We start from the raw sequence: 12,264 nt of genomic DNA, 5'->3' as shown, positions 1-12,264 counted from the left end.
TTTGCTCCCAAATTTGCATAATTTCTAAATACACACTCCACTCTCTTAGAACAGGTTTTCATATTTCAAAAATTCGCGCTTAACTATTAACAGTGTTGTAAGATGTAATTAGGCCAGTTTTTCTTTTTTATTATTACACGTGCTGATACGAACAGCGGACCATTTGTTTTGTTTATTATTATTTTATTTGGCTCTACCATGTCGGATTCAGACAGTGACTACGAAGTGGAGGCATTTGTTAAGCCCAAGCGTGTTCGGCGCACAGTCCACGGTGATTCTGCCGATCTTCTGGGTAATTTTGATGATGAGAAGCGCCAACAGATTTTCGATGGAACTTATGTGGACAAAGAAGAGGAAAAACAAATTTCCAGTGAATCCGAGAAAGACGAAAGCGAACCCGATGAAGAAGGAAAGCCAGATAACGAGGAGGACAAGAAGCAATCCGGATCCGAGCAGGAAGAATCAGAATCGGAGGAGGAATCGGTACCAGAAGGTCATATAACAAAGAATCAATTGGACAGCCTTTTGCGCGGAGCCTCTAAGACCAACAGACATGTCCTCTATGTGACAAATCTAAACTTTGAGACCACAAAAGATGATCTAGAATTGCACTTCTCTCGCGTAGGATCAGTTAGATCCATAAGGATTCCAAAGAAACGCCGCGGCGGCTTTGCCTTTGTTGAGATGAACGATTTGGAAAGTTTCCAGAATGGCTTCCAGTTGCATAATACTGAACTACAAGGACGTAACATAAAAGTCCAAATATCCGAAGCAGGCAAAAAGAAATCGGCCAACAAGAAGAATATAATCAAACAAAAAAATCGAAAGCTAGCCGAGATGCGTAACGAACAGAAGACTTTCACCAAAAGCGGCAAGTTCTATGACAAGGATCTGAAGAAGGAAAAGGCCAAGGAACTGAAAGCCAGAAAAAGATGGCGCAAACCGGCATCTAGACCTAAACCATAAATAAATTCAGTGCAAAACTAAATTAAAGCAAATATCTTATAATTAGGTCAACAATAGAATATAACTTATTTCCAGCGTATGATATAAAAATTGCGTTTTCCCACTCTCAGCAGGGAAATATCATTGCGAAGTATGTGAACTCCAGTGGTGATGACTTCGGCTATGTTCTGGACTCGCTTCTGATTGACATAGAATCCACCGGCATTGATAATGCGCACAGCATCGTCTGAGATAGAGATTTGAGGGAAAATTAATTTATACACTTAGTTTTTAGTCTAGAAAAACTCACTCTCTGTGGGAAAACATTTAGCTTTCAGGGCTAGTTGGAGTATGGACATGCCAGATTCTTTTAACATATCCACTAAAATGGCTCCTTGAAGGGTCTGTTTGATTTCTGCATAGTTAAGTTCCGCTAAGGCCTCTACATTTCCTTTATATAAGGCATTTGTGACACGTTCCGCCTGCTTCAGGCCATTCTCTAAAGATATAAAATTCAGTAAACATTTCAAGTCAAGATTTAGCTAATTTTACCGCCATGGACTAGCAGTGTAACATCTTCTGCCAATAAAGTCTGGGCCTTCCTCTTCTCCGGCTCTTTCTGGTGTTCTCTGATCAGTTGCTCCACCTCGGGCAGGGGTATAAATGTAAAGAGCTTCAATAGCTTCTCGACCTCTGAGTCCGGCATGCGCAGGAAAAACTGATACAGGGCAAATGGTGAAGTCTTCTCTGGATCTAGCCAAACGGCATTTCCTGCAGATTTGCCAAATTTATCGCCCTCCTCATTCGTTACTATAGGCAGTGTAAGGCCAAAGACTTCACGTTTGCGTTCCACACGACTGATTAGCTCATGACCAGTCATCAGATTGCCCATTTGATCGGAGCCGCCCATTTGGAAGCAGCAATTGTGTTTTTGTAGTAAATGAAGCCAATCGTAGGCTTGGAATATCTGATAAGTAAACTCGGTGAAGCTCATGCCATCCTCTGATTCCAAACGCGATTGGACAGAAGAGCGCGAGAGCATGGATCCCATACGAAAATGCCGACCCATATTAGCTATAAACTCCACAAGGTGCAGATTGGCATACCATTCGGCATTGTTGACTATACTGAGGAAGATAGATTCATTAGTTTAGTTGCCATTCGCCTACATTATCATGGTCTTACGTGAGAGGAGCTAATGGGGACTTGTTTTTCTTAGTATCCCAGAGGCAATCCTCATGGTTTTTAAAGACACGAAGCAACTGTTGCTCTATAGCCTTTAGGTTCGTCTCAATTACAGATTCGCCTAGCTGATTGCGCTCAGTTTTCCGTCCACTTGGATCACCAATTAGACCAGTGGCTCCACCGACTAAGGCAATGGGTTTATGACCGGCTCGTTGGCAATGAAGTAAGCCCATGATCACGAGGAGATTACCAACATGTAGGCTATCGGCAGTAGGATCAAAGCCGGCATAAATGCTTTGCCGGCCACTGGTGAACAAATGCTTCATCCTAGGTCTGCGGGGGAAATAGTTTTCATTCAGCTTGACAGGATTTCAAGAAACTTACGCAGCTGTATCCGGAAAAATACTTTGAAAGAAACCCCTATCCGTTAGCTCCAATAGATTTTTGTGTGTGAGATGACGGCGGGGAGATAGATGGGTGACTTGGAGCCGCCGGAACAGCCCAAGACCCAGTTTAGGAGGAAACATTATGCAAAAGGAGGATGCAGAATATTAAATCAGAAACCACTTTTGTCAGTGTTGTGAAGTGGTTAAAGGCACCACGCTGGAGGCTCGAAAGGTAGCACATTTGGCATAGCATGAGAAGGTTGCGCCATGGAATTTAAAATAAAAGTGTTGAATTTCTATAACTAAAATCAATCGACAGCGTTTAGCATTTAATTTTTTATTTATTGATTATTATTTAAGTTGATTAACTTTCGAATGGAATGGAAATTAATGACGTAGTCACTCATTTCTTGTGTTATCTTTTGATTATGGAACGTTTCTTTACCGTTCAGTGTTGTATAACATCATTTGTTATTGTACGCAGCAAAATTGGGAGTCCAAATTCTGAACCTGGAAATGGACTCCTCCTGACCACAAAAGAGATGTTACTCAAAATACGCCACGCCCTCATCGAAGTGGCTAATGCACCAGGAGCCAAGCAATCGGCTATTATAATAAACAACGATATCATCATTAGCTCTGGTAGCCTAATCCAAAGTTGTATTGAGTCAACGGGAGAGAAAGACAAAGGAGCGGAAGGTGGTTCGGCCGCTGGCATTATATCAAGTCTACAACAATGTGAATTGGTCAAAGTCCAGGATGAGGACAACGAGGCATGCAAATATCTTCGCTCCTTGACTTATCTGGTGACCTTTGATCGACAGCGCCCCCAACTGAATGCCACTAACCAAAGTTCTCCGACCTTGATCCCTGTCAATCAGAGTAAACAAAGACAACACATTTTGACACGTTACTCAGCCCGACCATTGTATGTGTTTTGTGCCGCAGAAGTGTCTCGAAATTTACACAGAATCCTTCTCAATGCCGATTCCCAAGATGCAAATGCAATTTTACGCTCCAGTTTCATACTGCTGAGCATGCGCCCCTCCACAGAGTCCACGGAGTCGTTTCAACGTTTCTTAGACAATATTGCCAACTATTTAAGGTATTTGCATTCCATACACACACTGGACGATGTTCTGGTTATGTGTTCGCCTTTTGGGTTGGAGAATTTCTACAAGACTATAAGCATTGGCAAGGTTTCCAATGTTATGGGACGAGGTGCTTGCTTATTTTCACTGTCAAATGCCTTACCCTTGGGCTGTGAAGGCTCAGCAGTTTTTAATAATAAGCTGTAAGTAGGATGTCAACCAAAGCTGAAAAAGTTTTGCAATTTACTAACCGATTCCTTTTATATTTAAAGCCGTTTAATTGGCATAGTGATATGCACGTCATTCCAGAGGCAGCAGGAGAATGTTAATCTCACGTTAGCTGCCAATTTTGGTTATCTATTCAAAAATTTTATGGATCAATTGGGTATACCTATAGCCAGTTTTAATCTACCCAGAGATTCCACAAATTTTCCCTGTAAGTGGTGCCTATTTTTGTTTATCATATTTTTGTTTATGATATATAAGATAATTTGGAAATATTCTTGCAGGGGAACGAACAATTGTGGTGATCCAATCCCAAGGTCAACAGGGCACTGGCACTTTTATCAAGGTTCGCAATAAGCGTTTCATACTCACATGTGGCCATGTTGTGGGCCAGGTATGTCATCTTTATTTATTTATGCCATTTTAGGCTATACGCCCTTTCCTTGTAGGTGAATTCCCAGGTTATTTGCCGAGCAGCTGATCGGGAATTCCAAGCGGATGTGATTTGGTCAAATCCCGAGGATAATCGACCCTATGATTTGGCACTACTTACGGCTCCCGATGATGTGCCCGAAAGGCATTGTGTACGCTTGGCCAGACAACGTGCCACATTGGGCCAGACTGTCTATAATGCTGGTTTTCCCTATTTTGTGAATTTTAATTTTAAATACGATTTCAATCCATCCATATTCCAAGGAAGAATTATAAAATGTGATACGGGTGCCATTATGTCGGATGGCAGTGTTCAGGCGGGACAGAGTGGTGGACCGATGTTTGATCAGAATGGTTATATGATTGGTGTCTGCGTCTCCAACATTAAAGTGGATGATATGATCTATCCAAATATAAATACAGCCATTCCAATTTGTGATATACGCTTTACTCTCCATGAATTTGCAAAAACTAATGGTATTTTATCAAAAGCATAATTAATATGTATTTTAAAATAAAAATAATAAATTTAATGCGGCTTTCTTTGCAGATGTCAAGATTCTCAACAATCTGGTTGCCAGTCAGGATGTTCATCGTGTTTGGTCTCTTGAGATGCCACCAATACAAAGTAAATTGTGAATAATATAACATAGCCGAAGCGATATTTTCAATTTCTATTATATCTATGTATATATATATATATATTTGATACCTTAAAATTAATAAAAAAAAAATAATCCCATTTATGTTAATGCTGGTCCAAACAATCATTTACATGGCTCTGTAATACGCTGAGAGAATTGAAAGATTTGGAGCAAATGGGGCAACGTAAGTTATACGAGGATGTTTGCGCAGCTGCTCCTGTTGGATCCAAAACCTAATAAAGTACAAGTAATCATTAGACGCTTACAATTTGCAAATCAAAAGCGTAAGCCTACTCTTACGGGTCGCTGATTATCTCGGAGGCTATTACTACTTGATGAGCCCAACGAAGTCGACGCCGATGATAAGCCAACGGATGGGCTATTATTTTTATGCATTTGAGCCATATCCTCGATAAGCTTCTGATTGCGTCGCTGTAGATCACGCAAGTCCATCAAATACTGTTCCTTTTCGCCGGCATTTTTCTCACGATCTGCTCGCTCCATTTCGAAATCTCTGCGATAGATATCATTTTGGGTTTGCAAATAGGCAATCTGTTCTCGTTGCTGGGCATCATTTGTTTTTAGCTCTTGTATGTCCCGCTGCATTCTGCCAACCAACTCCTCTGCACAGGTTAGGTTTACTTTCAGGCAATTAATTTCATCAATATAGATTTTTTTCTACAAAAATTAATATTTGTGTAAATTTTTGAAATTTCTCGAATATTAAATCATTTACCATTTCCATAGTTTCTATATTTTCAGCCATCAATTTGGACATTTCGCGTTCAAGTTCCTTTATTTTAACCGCCTGTTTATGGCATTCGTCACAAGATGAGTTTTCTTGAATTTTCTTTGCATCCGTTTTCTCTTCTTTCTTTATTTCCTGTATAAAGTCATATGATGGCTAAATGAGTAAATAAAACGTATATATTTATGATAAGTGATCTGATCGGGGGAATTCACACCAAACATTCTCGATTTTTCGATGATTAATGAAAATGTAAATATCAATATTTGCCTACCATTTGCTGTTGCGATAGCTTTTCAATTTCCACACGCATATTTTGAATCAAGGATATTTTTTCCGACAAAGTTTGTCTTAGCTCCTGGGTTTCTTTTTGTGTGAGTTCCTCTATGGACTGTACTGCTGTACGAGTTGATGCCACCTCATCTTTTAGTTGTTGATTTTCTTGACGTAATTGTTCTATTTGCTCATTGAGAGATTTTGCCTGCTCCTGGTAACGTAATTCTCGGGCCGCTGATTCTTTATACCTTTCTTGAGAGATTTTATAATACTCTTCCATTGTGGCATTAACTTTAAGCAAAGTCTCTAAATGAGAGAAGAAAAACATTTATTAATATCCATTATGAGATCTTATTTGGTTGGTTATTCCTACTTTTTAGAGCATCGTGTTCGGTTATCAAGTTTTGCAACTTTACCACATCCTCGGCACAAGACTCCAATGAGGTCAAGGTGGGAAACTGTGAGTAAACGCTAGTCTACAAGTAAAGAGAGAAGGTGAATATATAGTTTGAAAGATTATTATAAACTTTTTGAGGCTTACCTTTAAGACAGAAGAGTTTATTTCGCCCAAAATAAAACTAGTAGCCAGAGATTTGGGTGCATGACCATTAGTGCCATTACTTCCATTTGTTTTCACATTTTTATCTAGAGAAGTCTGCAAACTGTTTTCATTGCTTTTGGGTTGAATGGAGCTGACACTTAACTGTGTCAAGCTTGCCGATTCCACTTGAGATGCTTCTTTATTTTCTTCGCCAATATCTGCAATCTTCTTATCATTATGTAAGGCATCGTCAATCAAGCCAATTCCATCCGCGCACAGAGAAGGAAGAGGCGAACTGCCCAATATAACAAACGATTCCTCTTCAGACATGGCGCCTATACACGTTGGCGATCGCTGTTCAACTGAAAAGATTATATGAGCTAATTCGGTATCTAAGTTTTGCTGACAGATTTTACATGGGAAGCCCCGACTTTTACTATTTTCGACACTCATTTCATCTGTTTATTACCTGATGAAGGCCGGAGGGTAGTCTGGGCCCAGGGGTAGGTGCAGTTCAAAATCAATATATAAAAATGAAAACAAATTGACTAATACTTCTACGTAAGTAATATACATATATGTATATTCATACATACGTATGTATATAGATAAAAATGTATATTAATTCCAAAAATATGAGCAAAGCACCACCTGCATTTGTTGTGTGTGATTCATTCATTGTGTGAAAAGTGTGATTTTTTTTAGCTGCGTAGCTTTTGCAAAAAAAGGAACCAATCTTGAAATATTTACCCTTATCTGGCGATATTGTGCTATCTATTATTGTTGTGCTGTAATGCGGTGTATGCGTTTCTAAATTTGGTACTTTTCCAGATCAGGGACTGTTTTGCGTTTTACTGGCTAGTGCAGACAGTTTAGCCGTTTTCACGCCAGGCTAAATGTGTGAGAAGCCAAGTTGCTAAATTGCCATTTAAGTCTAATAAAATATAATGTCCGTCAAGTTACCGACACTGTTAAACTCGAGTTAGCGACGGTCCTCTGTTAACCCTCCGTTAATTTTTTTGTAAATTATAAAAAATAGATGAAATTATCGTTTTAATTCAGTTTTGGGGGTTTTTGAGCATTCCATGTATTGACAATTTCTCCTCGAAAAAGTCCTTTTTTCGCTTTCGTGTATATCCTTTCCAAAAACATGGCTCAATGAAGATTGAATGCCAGATTATTCCTCAGTTATTCATCTATATTCCCACCAAGTTTCATTATGTGGTTTCATACAGTTTTCGAGAAAATTGCATTTTTATGAACCAACCATGATTTTCCCCATACAAAATGTGCCAAAAAATAGATAGATTTCAACGGGCAAAAACTAGCTTCAAGCAATATGGCTCAATGAAGATTGAATGCCAGAATCATGGGAGTTCTTTTTTCAACATGTTTGTCATAGTCCCAATACCCAATAGCGTAAGGTTTTCGAGAAAATTGTTAAAATGTGAGGGTACCTTTTGCCCGCAAATTTTGTTCAAAGCCAATTCGCTCACCCATATGAACCAATTCGCCACTCGGTATATGGTCACAAAATGTATGAAAAAATGGGCTGACTTTGTTGGGCAAAAACTAGCTTCAAGCAACATGGCTCAATGAAGATTGAATGCCAGAATCATGGGAGTTCTTTTTTCAACATGTTTGTCATAGTCCCAATACCCAATACCGTAAGGTTTTCGAGAAAATTGTTAAAATGTGAGGGTACCTTTTGCCCGCAAATTTTGTTCAAAGCCAATTCGCTCAGCCATATGAACTAATTCGCCACTCGGTATATCGTCACTGACTCACTGACGTCACTGACAAAATGGGCTGACTTTGTTGGGCAAAGTGCAGACAGTTTAGCCGTTTTCACGCCAGGCAAAATGTGTCAAAAGCCAAATAGCTAAATTGCAATTTAAGTGTAATAAAATGTAAGAATAAAGTAAATTCTCAAAGCAGAATTATTATTTATGACTAATTATGCTTGAAATTGACTTATGCGTAGTTATGATTAATGTAAATTATTATTCAAAATTGTTATGACCTTACCTGGTCCTATGCTCGTCGATAACTCGAAGAGGCTCGCCGGCTAGCTATAATCGGGTCGTGGGATTCGATAACCCTGCCTCTTTCGCGCACAACAATAAAAAAATGTATCAAACACAATCCAGGTTACATCATTGAGGACGACATCCACTGGAGACTGTTACTCAAGACTAAAAAAAAATATTACTACATATACTTCGGTCATTATACACACACAAACGCTTCACACCCACCGGCTTGGGGATCTGGCCTTGGGCTTTGAATTGATCCCGGCATACCCACCCTTCCTGGCAGTTTTGGTATCCTACTGCCCCATTTAAACACATTCGCTGGTATTATCGGTTCATTACCGATCGCTCATCCCATTTCTCCGGGTTTTACTCACCGTCCCCCCCCTCTTCCGAGAAACCAAACTACTCGAAATGCATCATCTTTCCTCAATCGTTTATAATAATTTAGAAAATGATAGGTTAATCTGGCTGACAGCACTTCTTCCATACGCCTCCAGCTTGTCGTTTGAAAGATGCCCGACATTGAAGGTGGTGATGCTGGCATCAATGTCGAACACCTTTTTCAAAATTTTTTCCAATGAAGTACTAAACCCCCATAATAATTGTAGGGTTTTGTAATTTGAACCATTGCACATCGTCTCTATATCGTCCAGTTGGCTCTTATAAGACTCCCTCTTAAAAAGAGTCGCCAGTATTTCCTCCATACTGGCCCGAGTGAACGGGTCCTTCTCCATGTTGAATTTACTGGCAATCTGTGTCGAATCAAATATGACAGGAGGTAGATTTCGCCCCAACATTTTCTCTGCGTCCTCCAGAGCCCGCACATTCATCTTATTCCGGTCCGACACCAGCGCCACAATATTTTTCAGGCGACATGGTGGGACCTGATACATGACCTTAAGCAAAGTCACGGCGACCTCTTCCGAATCAGTGAGCTGCAGCAAAAAAAAAAAAATGAATTCAAATTAATATTATCTATGTATGTACATATACACATTTTGTCAATTGTACTTACAAATCTCTTTGTCTCCGTCCTAGCGCTTGGGCAGCAGTTGGCAGCGTATACCAGCTTCATGTGGCCCGTGTTCAAATTTGTGAGGAGCACTACAAATATCTGCAAATGTATGTGAGACACAATTGATTAGTTTGGAGCCTTGCATTCTTGGATAATGTTTGGTCTTACCTTATGGACAAAGGGGAGGGTGTGGTGCCAGAACTCATCAATATTGAGGCTGTATGGCACCGATTCCTCCATTTCGCAAAGCACATCAGGATCAAAATAGGCCCCATTGATCAACCTTTTTATATGGCCCTCCATGGTGGCCACGAAATTCTTTTTTACATTTTCCTCCAAATTCCCCAGTCCAGGAAGGGCGTCCAAATAAAATATCCTGTTTTTGTATGCGAAAGACATCTTTATATATATATATTTATATATCTTTATATATTTATCTTTATATAGCCAAAGTGACGCTTAGTGATTCTTCTTCTTTTTAATAAGAGTTTAAAAAGTTTCCTTTCAAACGGTTAATTTTAAAAGCTTCTTTAAAAGCTCTAGAGCTTTTAGAGACGCCGTCGCCATGATGTTTTGTTTAAAACTTGTCCCTTTATTTAATTTTGTTTGTGCCGCCAAAATGTTTAAATGCCAAAAGTGTGAAAATTTCGAAACAAATGTGCAAAAATGTTTCAAGAGGCACTTGTTGACCCACACCAGGGTATATGAAGGGCCCTACAAATGCTCCTTCGAAAAATGCAACTTCAGGACATTTACCAAGCGGTATTTGCCTGAACATGTGGCAAGGAAGCACCCGGCAGGAACGCCTGAGAAGCCCGACGCCCCCGCTCCAGTCCCAGTGCCGATAATGGAGGGGAGGAGGACTTTCATCCCCTACCCTCCATGGAGTCTGCGCCAGAGTCCCCAGAAGAATTGGAGCTCCAATGTGGGCTCAAATGGCAGAGCGTGGCTGGGCAAAAGAAATATTTCTATAAGTCCATACCGCCAGTCGAGAATGACACTGGTGTGGATCTGTTCAGGTATGTGTAATTCGTATGAATTGAATGAGTTTGAATTCATCTAATGGGTATCTCTTTTTAGTCTCTATATTTCCGTAGAGTTTCGGGGTGGGTTTGATAATCCACCCAATTGGAAATACGTGGCCCAGAGAAAGGAAGCGATTGCGGGACCTTAAGAATAGAAATATACCGTTCTGGTGGGACTACGGTGAGTATGTCTCTAAGACATACCAGCCAGTCCCACACAGACGAAAGCCGTATGATATTTGTACAGTGGAGAACACGCTGTACAAGATATATTATAATTATTTTATACCCAGCATTGGGACACGCTTCTGCGTGAAAGACTCGTGGTTGTATATAGTTAGAATGGATCCGCAGGATCTTGTAGAATATATGCGTAGTTTTAAGTAGTTATAAGTTGTAAATCTATGTGTAGTTTTAAGTAGTTATAAGTTGTAAATCTATGTGTAGTTTTAAGTAGTTATAAGTTGTAAATATGTTAATAATAAGAAATAGTCTATGTGTAGTTTTAGGTAGTTATAAATTGTAAATATATAAATAATAAAAAATAGTCTATTTTGTAGTTTTAAGTAGTTTAAGTAATTACAAGTTGTAAATAAATAAATAATAAGATAAGATAAGATAATATGTGTAGTTTTAAGTTAAGAGTAATTATAAGTTGTAAATAAATAAACAATAACATATTGTCTATAAGATATTATAAAATGAATTGATTTTGCATTTCTTTCTTCTCGATATCAATACATGCATCCTGATCTTTCGACACCAATTCCTTATGCAATGTCAATGAATTCGACGCCGACTCCTTCGTTTTCTCCTTATTTGTTTTCGTTTTGGTGTTTCATTTTCCTGTTCGCTGTCAGGTAAATCTTCTATTTCCGGATTCCGGAGTGTGGTGGAGGAGGAACTGCTTCACTAGCATCACTAGTTCTGTTTTGAAGTATTGGTAATGCATCCTGTTCTGGGACCGTCTTGTTTATGGATTTCGATCGCCTTTTATGGCGATTTTGATTCTCAGATTTTTGGACAGGCCCTGACATAGCCTCTCTACAAGTGACACTCGTTCTTGATACGATTTTGCATGGTTTTCTTAAGAGCCATATAGGTTTCCAATTCATTGGTCTAAAATAGATGAATTTTTTTTACTAAATTTGATTATAATGTGAGTTAATAAAGCTTACTATGGGTGGTGGACCCATTCCCATGTCCATTTTCCTGATTTTCGCTGACCAAATCTTCAGATTTACTAGCATCGAGATTCCTACGCATTATTGGATAAATGAGGCGTCGATCGAGATTATAGCATTCTCCTGATTTTCGGTAGGTATCACTACTAGGGTGTACGAAAGAATATCAAGAAATAATGACATCATTTTCGTATGTATCCCGGTGGCTGTACCGATAGAGTGCTCGCTTTGTGATGTATCTTGGGGAATGTCCCTGGTTCGATTCCCAACTCGAAATCGTCGGCTTAAATAAGTTTTTTTTTCTATTTTATAATTTTGTTTTTTTTGTGGATTTTTTGTTTCTTTATTTTTTGTTTATTTTTCTTTTTTATTCATTTATTATCTATTTATTTTTTATTTATTTATTTATTAAAAAATAGAAAAAAAACCATATTGGTCGGTCCTGAAATGGGAATCGAACCAGGGACATTCCGATCGACAAGCGAACACTCTATCGGCACAGCCACCGGGATACATACGTAGATGATGCCA

General features: G+C 39.1%; 4 protein-coding genes across 5 annotated transcripts; 2 read left to right on the top strand and 2 right to left on the bottom strand.

The window, feature by feature from the left end:
* Nucleotides 1-126: 126 nt before the first annotated feature.
* Nucleotides 127-988, top strand: LOC6640270 (uncharacterized RNA-binding protein C365.04c). Its single transcript, XM_002062912.4, has one exon. The coding sequence runs from the start codon at nucleotides 199-201 to the stop codon at nucleotides 964-966; it is 768 nt and encodes a 255-aa protein (XP_002062948.1). The 5' UTR covers nucleotides 127-198; the 3' UTR covers nucleotides 967-988.
* On the bottom strand, nucleotides 985-2,719 carry LOC6640294 (tyrosine--tRNA ligase, mitochondrial). Of its 2 annotated transcripts, XM_002062913.4 has the most exons (5): nucleotides 2,515-2,719; nucleotides 2,131-2,463; nucleotides 1,498-2,072; nucleotides 1,256-1,444; nucleotides 985-1,192 (listed from the first exon to the last, which is right to left on the bottom strand). In XM_002062913.4, the coding sequence occupies exons 1-5, from the start codon at nucleotides 2,655-2,657 to the stop codon at nucleotides 1,032-1,034; spliced, it is 1,401 nt and encodes a 466-aa protein (XP_002062949.1). In that variant the 5' UTR covers nucleotides 2,658-2,719; the 3' UTR covers nucleotides 985-1,031. The 2 variants fall into 2 exon arrangements, with proteins under 2 accessions (XP_002062949.1, XP_023037822.1); XM_023182054.2 differs by lacking the exon at nucleotides 2,515-2,719 and having other exon boundaries at nucleotides 1,498-2,067; nucleotides 2,131-2,196.
* A 253-nt stretch (nucleotides 2,720-2,972) lies between these two features.
* On the top strand, nucleotides 2,973-5,006 carry LOC6640533. The gene is made up of 5 exons (XM_002062914.4): nucleotides 2,973-3,810; nucleotides 3,880-4,043; nucleotides 4,117-4,226; nucleotides 4,282-4,741; nucleotides 4,815-5,006. The coding sequence occupies exons 1-5, from the start codon at nucleotides 3,059-3,061 to the stop codon at nucleotides 4,901-4,903; spliced, it is 1,575 nt and encodes a 524-aa protein (XP_002062950.1). The 5' UTR covers nucleotides 2,973-3,058; the 3' UTR covers nucleotides 4,904-5,006.
* LOC6640306 (NF-kappa-B essential modulator) lies at nucleotides 4,691-7,234 on the bottom strand. The gene is made up of 8 exons (XM_047010269.1): nucleotides 7,224-7,234; nucleotides 6,943-6,964; nucleotides 6,474-6,853; nucleotides 6,306-6,408; nucleotides 5,931-6,238; nucleotides 5,645-5,812; nucleotides 5,203-5,586; nucleotides 4,691-5,141 (listed from the first exon to the last, which is right to left on the bottom strand). The coding sequence occupies exons 3-8, from the start codon at nucleotides 6,801-6,803 to the stop codon at nucleotides 5,013-5,015; spliced, it is 1,422 nt and encodes a 473-aa protein (XP_046866225.1). The 5' UTR covers nucleotides 6,804-6,853; nucleotides 6,943-6,964; nucleotides 7,224-7,234; the 3' UTR covers nucleotides 4,691-5,012.
* Nucleotides 7,235-12,264: the final 5,030 nt, after the last annotated feature.

This window comes from Drosophila willistoni, assembly GCF_018902025.1.
Source record: "Drosophila willistoni isolate 14030-0811.24 chromosome 2L unlocalized genomic scaffold, UCI_dwil_1.1 Seg196, whole genome shotgun sequence".
NCBI classification, from domain to species: Eukaryota; Metazoa; Arthropoda; class Insecta; order Diptera; family Drosophilidae; genus Drosophila; species Drosophila willistoni.
This window is presented reverse-complemented; position numbering and strand designations above follow the sequence as displayed.

Coding starts and splice junctions, on each gene's coding strand:
- LOC6640270 (XM_002062912.4), top strand. CDS start 199: ATGTCGGATTCAGACAGTGACTACGAAGTGGAGGCATTTGTTAAGCCC.
- LOC6640306 (XM_047010269.1), bottom strand. CDS start 6,803: ATGTCTGAAGAGGAATCGTTTGTTATATTGGGCAGTTCGCCTCTTCCT. Junction 5,813..5,930: donor AGCTATCGCAACAGCAAATG/GTAGGCAAATAT, acceptor TTACTCATTTAG/CCATCATATGACTTTATACA. Junction 5,587..5,644: donor ATATAGAAACTATGGAAATG/GTAAATGATTTA, acceptor TAATTTTTGTAG/AAAAAAATCTATATTGATGA.
- LOC6640294 (XM_002062913.4), bottom strand. CDS start 2,657: ATGTTTCCTCCTAAACTGGGTCTTGGGCTGTTCCGGCGGCTCCAAGTC. Junction 2,464..2,514: donor ATTTTTCCGGATACAGCTGC/GTAAGTTTCTTG, acceptor TTTCCCCCGCAG/ACCTAGGATGAAGCATTTGT. Junction 1,193..1,255: donor TAAATGTTTTCCCACAGAGA/GTGAGTTTTTCT, acceptor TCTCTATCTCAG/ACGATGCTGTGCGCATTATC.
- LOC6640533 (XM_002062914.4), top strand. CDS start 3,059: ATGTTACTCAAAATACGCCACGCCCTCATCGAAGTGGCTAATGCACCA. Junction 3,811..3,879: donor GCAGTTTTTAATAATAAGCT/GTAAGTAGGATG, acceptor TTATATTTAAAG/CCGTTTAATTGGCATAGTGA. Junction 4,227..4,281: donor GTGGCCATGTTGTGGGCCAG/GTATGTCATCTT, acceptor CTTTCCTTGTAG/GTGAATTCCCAGGTTATTTG.